Source organism: Natrix helvetica (assembly GCF_964273705.1).
Source record: "Natrix helvetica genome assembly, chromosome: 1".
NCBI classification, from domain to species: domain Eukaryota; kingdom Metazoa; phylum Chordata; class Lepidosauria; order Squamata; family Natricidae; genus Natrix; species Natrix helvetica.
In genome coordinates this window covers 350,346,938-350,364,784 of record NC_138548.1, presented here as the reverse complement: position 1 = coordinate 350,364,784, position 17,847 = coordinate 350,346,938, and the positions used below count along the sequence as shown (strand labels likewise).

General features: G+C 44.5%; 1 protein-coding gene across 2 annotated transcripts; it reads right to left on the bottom strand.

Moving 5' to 3' along the window:
• Nucleotides 1-902: 902 nt before the first annotated feature.
• On the bottom strand, nt 903-17,490 carry NELFE (negative elongation factor complex member E). 2 transcript variants are annotated; one of them, XM_081934309.1, is made up of 11 exons: nt 17,315-17,490; nt 13,443-13,535; nt 11,406-11,478; nt 11,154-11,299; nt 10,076-10,150; nt 9,635-9,669; nt 7,734-7,993; nt 6,812-6,956; nt 3,781-3,835; nt 2,294-2,396; nt 903-1,069 (listed from the first exon to the last, which is right to left on the bottom strand). In XM_081934309.1, the coding sequence occupies exons 2-11, from the start codon at nt 13,515-13,517 to the stop codon at nt 996-998; spliced, it is 1,041 nt and encodes a 346-aa protein (XP_081790435.1). In that variant the 5' UTR covers nt 13,518-13,535; nt 17,315-17,490; the 3' UTR covers nt 903-995. The 2 variants fall into 2 exon arrangements, with proteins under 2 accessions (XP_081790435.1, XP_081790436.1); XM_081934310.1 differs by lacking the exon at nt 17,315-17,490 and adding an exon at nt 16,999-17,129.
• Between the last annotated feature and the right edge of the window lie 357 nt (nt 17,491-17,847).

Genomic DNA, 17,847 nt, shown 5'->3' with positions numbered 1-17,847 from the left:
TTAAAAGGCTTACATAAATTCCATCCATGAAGATAGCTTTTAAAAAGTATGATAACCCACTGTCCAAAACCATTCCAAATTTAATTCCGCCGCTTAATTCTTCTGTTCTCCAATTTAAATTGGTTTTAAGTTTTTTATAGGCAGTCTCTTTTAAAAAGGTAAAAATTCCTCACCAGCTAGAAACACTTTCTCTTTCCGTATCCTTTTGGAGCCGCCCCGACTTCATCAGCCTAATGCCTGGATTTTTTTGTCGACGGCTTGAAGAACTTCTCTTGGATCAATCAGGGAGTTTGCGATGTCCCTGAGATCAGCAAGATATATTGTTCCTGTTCACCATCTCTGCGGGAGGGCTTAGGTCCGTTTGGACCACCCAGCGACAAAAGTATCAACGGCAATCTCAGAGCATTGAGATTGTACGTGGTCTCATCACGACATTGGCTCCTTCTCTCCCCCCACCGCATCCCTTCTTGTGACTTATATATACTTAAATCATAGGATTCGAAACAAGCTGGTCTTTTTCTATGTAGATGATCATATTATCCCCATTATTAATTTTGCTTGATGCGTGGCTAATTTTGAAGCTAATAAATTGCTTTTTGTTATCAAACTAAGTGTTATTTCCAACCTTATTGCCTCCACCTTCCTTTCTTTCTGCTGCAAATCATCTGCTGAAAACAATGACTTTCTTTTCTGTGGCTAAACCACATTTAGGAGATTCTTGAGTATTTATATTTCATCTATATTTTCTTTCAGACAGACAGACAGACAGACAGACACACACCTCTATTTACACAACCAGCCTGCCCTCCAAGTTGGGGGAAGCTTCTATTAAAGACATCAAAAAGGACACAGTGCTTTCCAAAGCCTCACTCCTAAAACTGGAGTTAGCACAGTTCAAAACGTTTTTTTAAAAAGCCGACATTTATTTGAATCTTTTAAATGAAAAGGCAGAGGGAGGATGGGGGGGAGGATGGGGGAACGGGTGCTGCTACGCTTCAGAAGTTGTCCTCTTTGTAGATAACCTGGGATCGCTTGTCTCGATGAGAACCATTGATGGTGTTTATCGCAGCTGAAAAAAGGAAACAATGAACACATCAGCGATCTCCTAGCGAAAGATATACAGATTTTTGGCTTATCCCACTTTTGGCTCCCCCTCCCCAAAAAAGAAACCATGCAAAGCTTGTAGCACAGGGGTGTCCAAACTTGGGAACTTTAAGACTTGTGGACTTCAACTCCCAGAATTCCCCAGCCAGCTTGGCTGGGGAATTCTGGGAGTTGAAGTCCACAAGTCTTAAAGTTCCCAAGTTTGGACACCCCTGTTGTAGCATAAGCCCCCTTCACCCCTCAACTCAATTTGGGATGCAGAAATATTTTGGGGGGGACTTGATCTTGGGAACCTCTGATGCCAAATCCTGGTGATGCTAGAGACCTAGGCATCTCTATTTAGTCTGTTCCCATTATTACGATTTGTAAGCACAAGCAAGCACAAGGTAAAATGGCATTTTAGATGCATAAGCAAGATTATTTGGCCTGAAAGCCTGTAAAGATTCTCAGTCCTTCAGGTCATGGTTGTCCCAAAGGTGCTTTTTTTTTCAGGAGGCAACGGGACTTTCTGGTTTTTTTTTCTCCTTTGGAAGACGTTTCGCTTCTCATCCAAGAAGCTTCTTCAGCTCTGACAGGATAGTGGGGAATGGAAGGATTTATATTCCTTGCCGACAGCTGGTCATTTGCATCCTTTTAGAGGGTCTTCAAAGAGAAAAAACCAGAAAGTCCAGTTGCCTCCGGAAAAAGCACCTTTGGGACAACCGTGACCTGGATGACTCTTGAGAATTTCTACAGACTTTTAGCTATATACTTTGGGATGATGTGGGAGTAAGAGTGGGTTTCCAGAGAACAAAACTGCAGACTACTGGAACCATTTGCACCACTCAGGTGACCCTGAAGACACAGATCAACCTCCCAGGGTTTCAACGACCCTCTAAAAAGATGCAAATGACCAGCTTGTCTGCAAGGAATATAAACCCTTCCATTCGCCACTATCCTGTCAGAGTTGAAGAAGCTTTTTGGATGAGAAGCGAAACGTCTTCAAAGAGAAAAAACAAAAAAGTCCAGGTGCCTCTTGATTACAACCATAATCTGGATGAATCTCTACAGACAATGATTTGGGCTGCTTTTAACCTAAAGGTAAAAATGACCTGGGGAACTTCTTGGTCATCCTCATCTGCCCTCAAGAGGCCAATTTGCACCCTATGCCTGATCCCTCCCATGCTTCCGTCAAAGTCCGTCTCCTCACCCAAAGTTCCCCACACGGATTTGCCGACGGCCACATCCAGCATGGGCTGCTTGCGAGCGATGCTGACCATCAGCTTCACGTCTTCCACGACGGTATCGTTGAGCTGGGAGGAGAAAAAGACACCCAATCAACTCAGACCAACTTGGAGAAAACAAGAGACTTCCCTATCTGGCAGAGGCCAATAAGACTAAACCAAGCCACGATCCAACATCCTATCGAGGTGCAAGAGAGAAGGGTGGGTGGGATTGGGAGGGCAGATCCCAGATATAATAGGACCATCCGAACAGACAACTGAAGAGCAGAAAATGAGGGAGGGAAACGGGTGCTTCTGCACTGCTCCTCCTGATGCATTCATTTCTTAAATGCATATAAGCGCCCACCTCACTATTGAAGTGACTCTGGCCAGCTTACAAAGCGATAGAAAGATAATACAAAGCCATTAAAATTAAAGAAGATTAAATCAAGACTAAAAACCATTAAAATTAAGAGACATTAAATAAAGATTAAAAACTAAAAGAGGATGGGAGATACAGGGGTGGAAGTCTTTTCAGTCACTCCCAGCATGGGCCACCTCCATCATTCATTCATTCACTCACTTCCTCCCTCTCTCCCTCATCTTCCTTCCTCCCTCCCTCGTCTTCCTCCCTCCCTTTTCCTTCCTCCCTCCTCCATCTTCCTTCTTTCCTCCCTCTTCCTTCCTCCCTCCTTCATCTTCCTTCCTTCTTCTTCCTTCCTCCCTCCTCCATCTTCCTCCCTCCCTCCTCCATCTTATTTCTTCCCTCCTCCCTCTTCCTCCCTCCCACCTCCATCTTCCTCCCCTCCCTCGTCTTCCTTCCTTCATCCCTCATCTTCCTTCCTTCCTCCCTCGTCTTACTTCCTCCCTCCCTCCTGCTCCCTTCCTCCTTCCATTATTTTTACAAATAACAAGGCTGCAAACATATCCAACACATCTTCCTCCTCCTATTTTCCTCACAGCCACCACCCTTGTGAGGGGGAGTTGGGCTGAGAGACGGTGAACAACCCAAGTCACCCAGCCGGCTTTCACGTCTAAGACGGGACTTGAACTATACAATACAATAGCAGAGTTGGAAGGGACCCTGGAAGTCTTCTAGTCCAACCCCCTGCCTAGGCAGGAAACCCTATACCGTTTCAGACAAATAGCTATCCAACATCTTCTTAAAGACTTCCAGTGTTGGGGGATTCACAACTTCTGGAGGCAACTTCTGTTCCACTGATTAATTGTTCTCACTGTCAGGAAATTTCTCCTCAGTTCTAAGTTGCTTCTCTCTTTGATTAGTTTCCACCCATTGCTTCTCGTTCTACCCTCAGGTGCCTTGGAAAATAGTTTGACTCCCTCTTCTTTGTGGTAACCCCTGAGATATTGGAACTCATGGTCTCCTGCTTTCTAGCCTGGTGTCTTAACCATTAGACCATACCGGCTCTCATTTTACTTCTGTCAACAATAAGAAAACCCCTTTTCCCGATACCTGAGCGACAGCTTGATCTGCTGATTCGATCTTGTCATAGGTCACAAAAGCACAACTGAGTGGGGAAAAAATAAAGAGCAGTTAGTGGGGGTGGGTGTGGGTGGGAAAGGTCCCATGTGGCTCTCGCTTGGGGTGCGAGAGGTCCCGGGTTCAAATCCTGGACGAGCCCCACGTTGGGCAGCGTTCCAAATATCATGCAGAATTAAATCAGAGTCTAAGGCAGAGCTATCCTTAAAGTTCCAATTTAATAATCAGTGGCACAAGGCACCATTTACCAAGGAACCATGGTCAGTGTGGGTCAAAGTTACAAATCTGTTCCTCCTATCAGGCCTGGAAGCCATCATTTGCTTTGGGCCTTCAGGCCTGCCATATTCAATGCTGTGGGAAACTGGGAGGGGGGGTTATATGGAGTATGGGAGACATATAGTCAAAATAACATTCCTTTCTCAGAGAGTCAAGGTCATCTGGGCCTGCAGCTGCGATGGTGTGACTGGGAGGCATCTCCAGTTTTGGACGGTGCCTCATTGGATCATGTGATGGACATGTGGGTGCTGGGTAGGGATTTGAACTTTCGCTTGGGTGGGGAAAACCTGGAAACTTTCAGATTCGGGTTTTCCCAGTTGTGCCAATATGACATCTCTAATAAAATGGAACTTTGAGGAACTTCAAGCCTCGGAGTCTTCTTTCGTTGGGGGTGTTACTTGGAACCCTGACACCTCCGACCTTAATGGGGAAAGCAGTAGAGGAAGGGGAAGGAGTAGGAAATGAATTTTTTGACCCCATTGTGGTTGCTTCCGGCAACAACAGCTGACTTGGGTCATCTATACATGTACCCTCCTGACATTTTGGTCTTTAAAAACCTGGGAGTTCACATTTTTCAGCACGTAAAATAAGATTAAGACACGCATAGTATATCATCATTCCCACACCTTCCATTAAAAAAAAAATTAACATTTGGGGTACTAAAAATTTAATCTGAAATGAATACCCATTACTTGCGTCATTTCACATAGCATTTTTTCCAGCCACAGCTTTTAAGATGTGTGGACTTCAACTCCCAAAATTTTGCAGCCAACATATTGGTGGGAAGGGGAGGAGAGGAATGAAGAGAAATACCAATTGCCTTCAAGATGATTCTTTTTTTAAAAAAAAATAATGACGCTATCTTCTTCCTATGACTGGCAAAGAGATACTGAAAATGATTCCTCAATTTTGGATACTGATCCTTCTTCATATCTACCCAATTCTGAGAAACAAATCTGTAAGGCTATTCAGTAAAATGTCAGTTCAGTAAGCCATGATTTAGTCATGCTCCTCAAATTAAGAGTTGAGATTTAATCGACAATCTAGTATGAGGAGATCAACCTTTGGATATCTGTATCATCATCGGATATTCTGAGGTAACGGAAACGAGGTAGCCATCTTGAAGACTGTCGCTATTTACAGGTAGCCCTTGACCCACAGCCATTTGTTCAGTCAGTTTTTCACACTTACAGCTATTATAGCATCCCCATGGTCATGCAATCAAAATTTGGCATGCTTGGCAACTGGAATGTATTGCTGATCGTTGCAGTGTCCCGGGGTTGTGCGACCTTCCGACGAGCAAAGTCAACAAGGAAGCCGATTCACTTAACAACCGGGTTACTAACTTAACAACTTCTTTCATTGAATGCTTCTTTCAATGAATTTCCTGACAGGAAAGGTTGTAAAATGGGGCAAAACTCACTTAACAGCTGTCTCGCTTAGTGATGGAAACATGGGGGGGGGGGTTTCACATGCGGTCGTTAAGTCGAGGACTACCTGTGTTTAATTAAGGAGAGATGGGTGAATTGAGATGTATTTGAATGTTAGGAGCTCGTGTTGGTAGTTGGGCTGTTGGGCTGAGCTCAGCAATTTGGTTGCAAATGTTTCGTCACCATTCCAGGAGACATTGTCAGTGCACTTTGAATTGTGCTCATCTGTCAGAGCACTGGCCTTTAAAATACCTTTTTATGTGATGCAAATTAGCGTGGATGTTGTTTGTTCAGATACTTCTGAGTCATGCTCTGACTTCGGACAGTTTGATGGGCTGGCTGTTGTTACTGATGGCCTTTGTGTCAATCCTGAAGCGAACCTGGCTGAGGCCATCTTTACGGCTTCAGCGTTGCCACAAGATATGTGGGGGGGGGGGAATAGTTAGCTGGGTTTTTGTAGTCAAAACAAAAACCCTGTGGGAACCAAGGACATTTCAACAAGTGGTGGGGAAGAGGAGTAGAATAACCGAGAAACCAGCCGGCACCTTGACTGGACAATGTGACTGATGACCTTGGAGGGGGGTGGGGTTGGGAAGAGAGGAGATAGACCACTTTTACTTTTTTGAAGGTGAAAACTGCAGGAACTTTCAGAGTCAGTTTTCACCAGCTGTGCCAATATGATGCATCCAATAAATCAGGGGTGTCAAATTTGCATCGTCATGGCATTATCACATGACTTTTGCCCCCTTCACTAAACCAGGCTTGGGGGTGGCGGGCGCATGACGCATCCAGCCCACGGGCCGCGAGTTTGACAGCCCTGCAATAAATTGTTCTTTGAGGAATCTTACCTGCCTCGGAGTTCTGCTGTCAATGGGTGCACTACTTGGGATGTTTAAAGTACTGTCTGTGTGACCAAAATCAGACCACAGTTCAGCAGCACCTGAACAAACACTACTTTACATCACACAGACGGCACTTAAAACCAAAGGCCATGCCACAGTAACACCAGCCAGCCAATCCAACAATCCAAACTCCGACCATGATTCAGAAGTAGCTGAACAAACAACACTCACACTAATTTGCTGTATTCGGACAGAAGAGCACACTTCAAATGCACTGACGCTGTCTCCTTGAATGGCGACGAAATATTTGCAACCAAATTGCCAAGCTCGGCACTCAGACCAACAGCCCAATGGGTGAATTGTTTGGCAGGATTCTTTGTTTCCATGCAAATTTCTACTGAGGGCATCGCTTGGACATTCCTCGGAGACCCTGCCCAGGTTCTTCCCAGCACTCACTTCCGGACGCTGTCTACAGAGAGGTCAATGATATTCCCAAAGGCCGAGAAAGCCGTGGTCAACATGGCCTCATTCATATTTGCCCCGTCCACGTACACCGTGTTCCCTTTGCGGGGCAGACGTCCCTCGGGGTAAGAATCCGATCCTGGATAACGAAAGGAAAAAAGAAAGAAAGAAGCGGTTGAGAAATAATGTGTTATTCTGCCTATGTCCTGCAAACCACACAGAAAGTCTTCTTCTCTTTTCTCCTGCACAATCGATATTTTGTATAGTCGTGTATAAACTCATCCGCGGATAAGCCGACTCTTCCATTTTTTACCAAATAAGCTGACTCTTTAAAATTCTTGTGTGCTTTAAATGTCACAATGGGCTTATCCTCAAATATGTATTTGTTTTAGTTAAAAATTTTAGGGTCAATTTATTCTTTATATGCAAGTACTTTTTTTTTAAAAAAAAAGTGGTTTCCATATGCAGAAGAGCCAAACCCAATTTCTAAGGTGTACTCTGGCACTTGAAATAGTCTTGTACAGTAACCAGTTCGTATTTATGACAGCCTGCAGTGTCCCAAGGTTACGTGATCACCTTTGGCAACCTTCTGACAAGAGAAGTCAATGGGTAAGCCAGATTCACTTAACAACCGGATTACGAATTTAACAACTACAGTGATTCACTGAACAACCGGGGCAAAAGAAAGGTTGTGAAATGGGGCGAAACTCGCTTAACAGCTGTCTCACTTAGCAACAGAATTTTTGAGCTCAATTGTCATCGTACGTCGATGCTAGCTGTGTATCTTTACTGGTGCAAGTAGTTTGCTTTAGTCTGGCAAGACTTCTGTCTATAGCAGAGAAGCAATAAAAGGAAATTGCTTTGACGTAAGTCAGCCCATTAGCACTGCCCTCCACTAGAACGAAGTATTTCTTACGGCGGTAGCCTTCTTTGTCCCGTTCTCGCTCACGCCCTCGATCTCGGTCCCGGTCTCTGTCTCGGTCCCGGTCTCTGTCTCGGTCCCGGTCTCTGTCTCGATCTCTGTCCCGGTCCCTACTTCTGTCCCGGCTACGATCTCGGTCATTGTCCTTCTCATAGCCATGCAGACTTTCACTCTGATCGGGTTCTTTGTCTGGATCTCTGCCTTCTTCTGGCTCTTTCTCTGGATCTCGGAGGCTATCGCTGGAGCTCACAAAGCTAGGAGAGAGCATGGAAAGTACAGAATTGAATTCACCAGAAGTGGTGGACTATGGAGAAGCAGTTAGATACAAGGGGACATTTGGTTCTGACCTAAGCTTCCCCAGCAGCACGAAGCCAAGTCCTCATCCTGATAAACCCCTTTCATTTAATTTACAGTGAATTCCTATCCCACAGTCCTCTCCCACAGTCTTTCAAGGTAGTTCACAATTACCGACCTTTATCAGGCTTGGAGAGTGGCCAGGCCGATATCTTTCAGACGCTGCAATACTTGGCAAGAATGCAGGAATGAATTAATTCTCTCCTGCAAACTCCACTCCCCTTTCGCTCCTCTTTTGTTCCCTCTGGGAGGGGCCATTCACCCTCCACCTGTGGCTTTACTCCCAAGTCCACCCTTGTTCCTTAGCTGCTCCCTTCGTCTGGCAACTCTGCGCATGCGCACATCGGGAACAGGCTCCAGCTGTTCTTCTGCCCCACTTATATCCAACTCAGAAGGCAGCTGATACCCGTCAAGACAGCCCTGACTCCATCTCTGCCTCCGACTGCAGAGCCCACATCAGAGCTTTCCCCAGAGTCCAGGACTGGCTGATGTTCCTCCCCAACCTCCTCACTGTCTGAGTCTGCCACCTGCTCTGCTGGCCGCTGGCGGGCCACAAAATTGGCATGAAACGTAACACTTGGCCTGGTAGGCAAAGAACAATGCAGACTGACAGATTTGCCTTCATGTTTTGCTTTCAGCCTTTGAGTATCGTTTCACATGCCTTTTCTTTCCTCCCATTCGCTGGCAGGCAAACTTTTAAAAAAGAGTTTCCAGTTTTTCATGTCTACGTTATCACCGCCCAAAGGCTTTGCAAATGACTACTTTAAGCAATGTCATTCTCACACTTGACCTCCATCTGGGAAGCATCTCCAGTTTTGTACGGTGCCTGATTGGGCCATGTGATGGACATGTGGTTGCTGGGCAGGGACTTGAACTTTCTTTTGTGTGGGGAAAACCTGGGAGCTTTCAGATTCGGGTTTTCCCAGATGTGCCAATATGACATCCCTAATAAAATGGAACTTCGAGGAAACGCAAGCCTCGGAGTCTTCTTTTGTTAGAGGTGTTACTTGGAACCCTGCCGGGAACTTTGCACTTCTGAATTAAAGCCCAGCAAATACCCAGATCTGTTGAGCCCTGAATGGTCTGTATGACATCTGAATCTTCAGTTATAAACGAAGAGTGACAATAAAAGAATTCTCCACTTCCAAAATTAGTGTTAGAAGTACGCATCGTTGTGTGGTAAAATAACACATCCTACTTTTCAGAATCATTTCTTAGGCTCCCTTAATTCTAGGGCACAATTTTTTCACACCAAGGAACCTATCGACCTGTTTAGTTCCAACAGAAACCACCAAAATGAGAAAGTTACACTAAACAGCAACGATTGTGCCTCAACACAAAAATGTCAGTTAATGCAACCTTTATCAGCTGGATTTCTCCAGTGACTGAACAGATTCTGTTTGCCAAAACTGGCATCAACGGGAGGAATTATCCTGATAGCACTATAAGAGTCACCTTATCAGAGAGATGGGTGACATATAAATGCAATTGATAAATAAAAGAATAAAGATCAATAAAACAATGGCGTGAATGGAACCAACCTCTCATATAGATACTTCCTTTGGGGGCGCCGGGCCTAAAATGAAAAATTTAAAAACAAATGGCTTATTAAGTATGAAATTACATTCTAAGTCTGATGCAGTCATGTTATTTGACGACCCCAATCATGGTTGGTAAGCGAGCAATGCCCGTAGATGCACTGCCTTGAGTTTGTTTCAAATAAAGCGGGATGTAAATCTAACTCAAAAAAAATCTGAATAGCATTGGCCTCCTTCCCCTGCCGCGCCCACCAAGCCATGCTAACAGAACCGATAGTAAAAAATATTGAATCCCCCCACTGCACATAGGAGAAACCAGGATATGAGTGACTGAACCGATATTCTGAACCATTGAAACATATATTTTGAACCACTGAAGGAGAACCATGCAAGCACCGACCTAACCCATTTCCCAAACTGAATAGGGAATTGTATCTCAGTTACCTCTCGGGAATCGTCATCTGCAGAGACGCTGCGCTGAAAGGGCTGGTAAGTTGGGGCAGATCCCTTCTTGGTCTCCTAAAGGCAAACAGGCATTAAAAAGCAAGCTGAAAGTCACTTGCCCCAAGCCACTAGATGTCCATGGAGATTCTTAGCCATCCAGATCGTTGTTGTCCCAAAGGGGCTTTATTTTCAAGAGGCAAACTGAGCTTTCTTGGTTTTTTTTCCTTGAAGGGGTTTCACGTCTCATCTTCAATTCTGACTGGATGGTGGGGAATGGAAGGATTTAGGCTCCTTGCAGTCAGCTGGTCATTTGCATTTTTTTAGCGATAAGTTGAGGCTACCTGGAGGTTTATCTCTGTCCTCAGGGTCACCTGAGTGGTGCAAATGGGTGCGGAGCCTTCTTGGAACGGTTGAAAGGACTGTGTTGTAGATAGGATATAGGTGATGTCATATCCCTCCCATTGCATTTAAAAGACACAGGGCACTCCTTTGAAGACAGCAAAGTCCGCATTTGGACAGAGAGAACCGCTGGTTTGAAAGAGGGGTCAAAGACACCATCTATGTCAAAATTCAGCAGCCCCCTCTCAACAGAGGAATACGACATCATCTATCTCCAGTCTACAACACAGTCCTTTCAACAGTTCCAAGAAGGCTACACACACATTTGCACCTCTCAGGTGACTCTCAGGACACAGATAAACTTCCAGGTGATCTTAGAGACCCACTAAAAGAATGCAAATAACCAGCTGTCTGCAAGGAGTATAAACCCTTCTATTACCCACCATCCAGTCAGAGCTGAAGAAGCTTCTTGGATGAGAAGTAAAATGCCTTCAAGGAAAAACCAGAACGTCCAGGTGCCTCTTGAAAAAAGCATTTTCCTTTCGGGAGAGGGGGCGGTCTAGAAGCATTAAATATAATAAATATAATAATAATAATTTTTGGCCCAATCCACTAGGGCAGCCATACTGGCTGGGGAATTCTGGGAATTGAAGTCCACAGGTCTTAAAAGATTCCCAGGATGGACATCCCAGCATGAGAGGGTTTCCTCCTGCATCTCCCTTGCATTAACCCAACTTACTTTTGGCTTCACCTTCCGAGTCCAAGAGCGTTTGAATCCCGAGTTCTTGTTCTCAACTTTAATAGCACTGATGGCCCCCGTTTTCACCAGCATCTTGGCTTGTTCTGTGGCTGTCGCGGTGTCGACTACCGGCTGATCTGAGATGGCTGGAAACAGGGAAGAAAGGGAAAAACTGCTGTCCCCAAATGGGCAACATTGGCAAGAGGACGCCTCCCTCACAACAGCCCATTGTTTCCCAAAAGTCCGACTTACATCGTTTAATTCCTCCCTGGATAGCCTGACTGGTTGAACCCTGTTGCTTTTTTAAGGCCATGAGGGCCTTTTTCTGGATGGGAAGAAGACAAATAAAAGTCAATAAAAGATACGCATAGTCCAACATCCCTTCCTTCCCAAAAAGGAACTTTTGCTAGTCCCTTTATTTCCTATTCCTAACTCCTACCCTCAAAACGACGCTATAGGGAACTGTACACCAAGGCAACTAGACACAAGAACAGTTTTTTCCCAAATGTCATCATTCTGCTAAACCAGTGCTTCTCAAATAGTGGGGCGCGCCCCCCGGGGGGGCGCGAGGCTCCATAAAGGGGGGCTCGAAGCCGGGTCAGGATCGGAGCGGGTGCTCCGATGCGTCTCCTCTGCCCGCTTTTGTTCCGCCCTGGCGGCAGGGATTGCCCGTCAGGATCGCTGAGCTCGCCCGCGTCTCTCTTCCCTCAGCCGCCCCTTCTCTTTCTCCTTCTTCCGACCGGATGCGTCTCTGTCTGGAGAGTTTCCAAGGCTCCGTGGTAAGGAAAGGCGAGAGTTTCCAAAGCTTAGAGCGCTCCGGTGTTTTATCCCGCTCTCCTTCCCTTTGAGCCCCGCCTCTGCGGCTCCCTCCCTCCCTAAGTCGGCGGTCATCTTAAGGACCACTTGGACAGTCTTCGCATCTGGGATGCGTGGGTCTTTCCCACTGAGACGAGCAGGTGTTGTTTCTAGAAATCACTGCGTGCAGGATATATATGTGTGTGTTTGTGTGTGTATACATGCATATACAAGTGTCATTTCTTCAGTGTTATCACAGAAGTGAGTACACCCCTTAACATTTTGTAAATATTTAAGTATACTTAAATATTTACAAAATGTTAAGGGGTGTACTCACTTCTGTGATACTCTATATGTAAATATATGTATTTATATGTTCTAGCTGTGCTCCTTTAAATCTTTTCTGCTACAGTTAATAAAGCTATTCTTCGTTGTAAATTGATCCACATTTCTTTCTTTTTTTATTCTCTTATACGTTAATAAGGATACAGTGTTATGCAGAGGTGTACTTATAACAATTTTATAGACAAATGATACTATTTACAGTCGCCTGGGGGGCGCGAAATGTTTTCTTCTTCCTAGGGGGGGACATGACAGAAAATAATTGAGAAGCACTGTGATAAACAAATAATTCCCTCAACACTGCCAAACTATTTACTAAGTCTGCCTTACTATTACTATTAGTATTCTCATCGTTCCGATCACCCATCTCTTCCCACTTATGACTGCAGGACTGTAACTTTGTTGCTTGTATCCTTGCGATATTGTTTCCTAGTATGATTTGATTGCTTATTTGTACCTTATGACTACCTTATGATTCTTGATGAATGTATCTTTTCTTTTATGTACATTGAGAGCATATGCACCAAAGATAAATTCCTTGTGTGTCCAATCACACTTGAGCAATAAAAAATTCTATTCTATTCTATATTCTATTCTATATTCTATTCTATATTCTATTCCATATTCTATTCTATATTCTGTTCTATATTCTATTCTATATTCTATTCCATAGTCTATTCTTTATTCTATTCTATATTCTATTCTATTCCTATTTCTATTCTATTCTAACATCATGGCTGACATTCAACCCCTTGATCTATACAGGTAGTCCTTGACTTAACGGCCACAATTGAGCCCAACATTTCTGTGGCTAAGCCAGAAACTTGTTAAACTTTGTTAAACAAGGTTAAACTTTGCTCTTTGGTAAAAAGAGAATCTGGCATCGCATCTACACTGACTTTGTTTGTCAGAAGGTCGTAAAAGGTGGATTACATGACCCCGGGACACTACAACGGTCATAAATACAAGTCAGTTACCAAGTGCTCGAATTTGGATCACGTGACCATGGGGATGCTGCAACAGTTGTATGAAAAACGGTCATAAATCATGTTTTTCAATGCCGCTGTAACTTCACTAAATGAGCTGTTGTTAAGTCAAAGACTACCTGTACTTTTAAGAATATTATTTCATCCTCAAGGTGAATAAGCTCACCTTTTTCTTGAGCTTGGCAAATTTCTTCTGTAGAGCCTCCTCATCTTCTGTTAACCCGGGTGGCAAAACAATCATGATGGAATGATAACAGTACTGCCAAGAAATGGAAACCAAGGAAGGAATCAGTCAGGTGAAGCTTGGTGTGGTACGCCCATGATGGGCATACATGCAGGCAGGGCACCCTTAGAATTAGCAAATACACATTTAATATATTTTACCATTGCATTTTATCTCTCTATATAAAAGCCAAATACCACCCACTCATCATGAAATCTCCAGAACTGTAAAGCCTACAAACTTGAAATTTGACACACATGTTCCTCTTGGCTTCTAGGTGCTCACTACAAAAGGATTTTTCAAAATGACCATCAGATCATTAGTATTTCTTATACAGTAATTAACACGCTCTGATGCTAAGGAGTTCTACTCCCCCTCCCCACCTGAAAAGATCTCTATTCCAACTGCCATTTGCCTTATATTAACACGCTTTGATGCTAATGAGTTCTACTCCCCCTCCCCATCTGAAAAGAACTCTGTTCCAACAGCCAGTTGCCTCACATTCTGTTACCTCAGTTCAAATTGGCAGACGTTCCACTCCTTCACTTAGGAGCGGCCTGGGGCTCCTTACAGTTCTAAATGTCGATAGCTCACCTAAATGTCTACGTCTTCCACTTATGGAACTGCTTCTGGACTCAAGGTGGTGGGAGCGATATTCCCTTACATGTTTCAATCACCGACCACCACTGAACCAACGGATTGTGAACCCAATTTCTCCTGCATAGCCCGATCACATAGTTTCGTCGCAAAATACGGGTATCCAGCTAGTATATTTTATTACTGCATTTTTCTTGTATTAACACTGCAATTTCTATTTGTTACAGCAAACGTATTACAGGTACTCCTCGACTTATGACTGCAACTGAGCACAACATTTATGTTGCTAAGTGAGACAGTTATTAAGTCTGTTTGGCCCCATTTTATGACATTTCTTGCAAGAGTTGTCAGGTGAATCACTGCAGTTGTTCAGTTAGTAAACTAACCCAAATAGCTGCTGATTCTGTTCTACAGAGGAATTATTGAACCTGTCATCTGCACTCCATAACTGTCTGGTTTGGCTCTGCAACCTAACAAGACATAGACTTCAACGGATAATTAGAATTGCAGAAAAAATGATTGCTACCAATCTGCCTTCCATTGAGGACCTGTATACTGCGCGAGTCAAAAAGAGGGCCATGAAAATATCTACAGACCCCTCACATCCTGGACATCAATTATTTCAACTTCTACCCTCAAGACGACGCTATAGGGCACTGCATACCAGAACAACTAGATGCAGGAACAGTTTTTTCCTGAATGCCATCATTCATCTTAATAACTAATTCCCACAACACTGTCAAATAATATACTAAGGCAGTATTACCATTATTCTTTTCTTCCTTCCTAGTATCTATCTCTTCCCACTTATGACTATAACCATATTGCTTGTATCTTTCAATTTATATTATATTGTTTTGTGTTTACTAGTACAATTTGATAGCTTATTAGTAAGCTTGACTATCATTAAGGGTTGTATCTTTTTATTCTTGATGAATGCATTTTATTCTCCTTATGTACACTGAGAGCATATGAACCAAAGACAAATTCCTTGTGTGTCCAATCACAGTTGGCCAATAAAGAATTCTAATACGGTGAAGTGAAGCTGGTTTTCCCAGACTTTGCTTGTGAGAAGACCGTCAAAGGTGACTCTGGGACACCGCAACAATCATAAATATGACTCAATTGCCAAGCGTATGAATTTTGATCACGTGGCCATAGGGATGCTACAATGTGTGAAAACCATTGTAAGTCACTTTTTTCACTGCTGTTCCGGCATGCTCTTTTCTCTCCTGCCCTTGATTGATTTTTTTTTTTGCAGTGCGTCCCGAACCTAGGCTAATACAGGTGGTCCTCAACTTAGGACCACAACTGAAGCCAAAATTTCTGTTGCTAAGTGACACATTGGTTAAGTGAATTTTTCCACATTTTTACGATCTTCCCTGTCACCCCTTGTCAAGTGAATCACTGCAGTTGTTCAGTTAGCAACACAAATTGGGCTTGCCCACTGACTCTGCTTGTCAGAAGGTCACAACATAGGATCACGTGACGCAGGAAGACCACAATACGGTCATAAATGAGCCAGTTGCCAGATGTTTGCATTTTGATCACATGACCGTGAGAATGCTACAACAGTCGTAAAAGTGTGCAACACAGTCCTGAGTGTCGTCGTAATTTCAAACATTTGTTAAATGGACTTAAATCAACAACTACCTCTGTACATCCCTCATGTATTTTAATATGAGAAGGCATCACTCACACACACCACTCAATTTTTAGTCTGTTGAATTCCTGTAAATTTATGGTTTTTTTTTAATACTTCCATCTTTATTGTACTGCTAGACACAGAGAGCTGCTTTGGATAGAGAGGGAGGCAGCGTAGAAATTGAATCTATCTATATCTATTCTAAATGTGTGTGTGTGTGTGTGTGTGTGTGTGTGTGTGTGTGTTTCAGCATAACTCTGGAACGCCTTGAGCAATTTCAACCAAACTTGGTACACAGATGACTTACTCTCTGGAAACAAATACTGTGGGGGTAAGACACTCCTAACCACCCTCGAGGTGTGTGTGTGTGTGTGTGTGTGTGTGTGTGCATTCCAGCATAACTCTGGAACACCCGGGCCACTTAAACGAAAAGGAATGAATTATAGGAATTATGAATGCTATCCTAAGTGTGAAAAATGGCCCTAATGTAAGTCCCCCCTTTTTTTCCAGTGGCCCCTGTAACTTAACGAAACTACTATAAGTCGAGGACTACTTGCTGGACGATCTGTCTGGATTTTGGCTGCAGTTCAGAAACATTTAGCGTTGGAAGAAATGTCCTTCTGGGTTCAGTTCCAAGTGGGGGGAAAAACACTGGAAACATGGAGGCTGTTTGGTTTTAATGGTGGACAGGACCACATAGTTTGAGGTCCTGGGGAAAAGAGGATTGCATGCCTTGAAGAGGGAAGAGATGCTGGGAGTGCCTGGGTTTTCTGCCCTCTCTGGGCTTTTGAATTTGAGCTTGTATTCTGATTGATTGTCAGACTCCCATGGGGCCATGCAGGAGCAACTCTGTAGGCTATCCTGAGTCCCAGGCTTGGTTGAGCCTTGCTGAGTGATGATGTAATGAAAGGACTTTGGGCAATTCCTACTATGGCTCTGCCTGAAGGGTGTGGATCTTTGTTATGTAGAATAGACTGGCTCAGGCCTTAATGTCCCATTGACAAAGGTTGGGGGTGGGGCTAAGTTTCTGCCTCCCTTTTAGGGGAAATATTCTGCCCTTTTAATATTTCCTAAAATATTTCACTTTCCTAGGAGAGGTGTGGGTGCTAACTTCCTACATTAGGAACTGCAGACAAATCCAGACAAATCATCCATCAGGTAGTCCTCGACTTACGGCAATTTCTCCCCCCTCCCCTCACCCGGATAGGCACTTCCGGGGGGGATATCCCGGGGTGGATTTGTGGGCGTGTCAGGGACTCACCTTGCAAAAGTTTCCAAATTGTGAGACGCCTCACATTCGAACTCGCGTCCTCCTCCTCCTCTTCCCCCTCCCGCCGCAGCCCACGAATCCCTGAAGCGACGAAACGTTCCACTCCGGACCCTCCCACAATGCACCGGGCCTTCCCAGGATGCACCGGGAGCCAGTTTCCCTCCCCCTCCCCCCAGCTTTCCCTACGAACTGGCGCCGAGCCCGTCCCAGGATGCATTGCGGCCCCGGCCAACGCTGAGCGTAACGACGGTTGGGCAACCCTTGGTTTGATTCCCCCCCTCACGCGCGCGCACACATACATACTCACCGGTCGTCGTTGTTTTTAAATGGCTTTGCCTTTCAGTCTTAAGAGTCGACCCTTCCCAAGATGGAGGAGGAGGAGAAGGAGGAGGAGGAGTACTGAGGCGGCTTAATTTGCATAAGCCGCCCAGCGACGCGAAAACGATTGGTTGAGAATTACAGAAACGTGACCCTTCGGACGCACGAGAGCGGAGAAAACAAGAGACGGCGTTCTCGATTTGCATACTGGGCTCTCATTGGCTGAACCGTGACACAGGGATGACGTTCGGAAAGTACGGGATGCTCCGAAGCCGAACAGGTGTTTTTTTTAAACCCGTATTTGAATATCCAGCTGCTCATTGGCTGCCTTCGGGGTTTTGAGTCGAGTGGGGAAGAGCTTTCGATTTGCATACCGTCACGTCATTGGACAGCTGTTCTTGCTTCCTTAGTCAACCCGTCCCTTCGTTCGAAACTAAAGCTATTTTTCTCCTACCAGGCTTCCGCCCTTTGTTTGGTTGACCAATCCCGTTTCACTTCCGCTTACGGACGTGAGACAG

Bases quoted from the DNA above. Each gene is read 5' to 3' on its own strand.
- NELFE (XM_081934309.1), bottom strand. From the start codon at position 13,517: ATGATTGTTTTGCCACCCGGGTTAACAGAAGATGAGGAGGCTCTACAG. The intron at 11,300-11,405 runs GTAAGTCGGACT...CCCTGTTTCCAG, and splicing joins CCAGGGAGGAATTAAACGAT to CCATCTCAGATCAGCCGGTA. The intron at 6,957-7,733 runs GTAAGAAATACT...TTCGTTATCCAG, and splicing joins GGACAAAGAAGGCTACCGCC to GATCGGATTCTTACCCCGAG.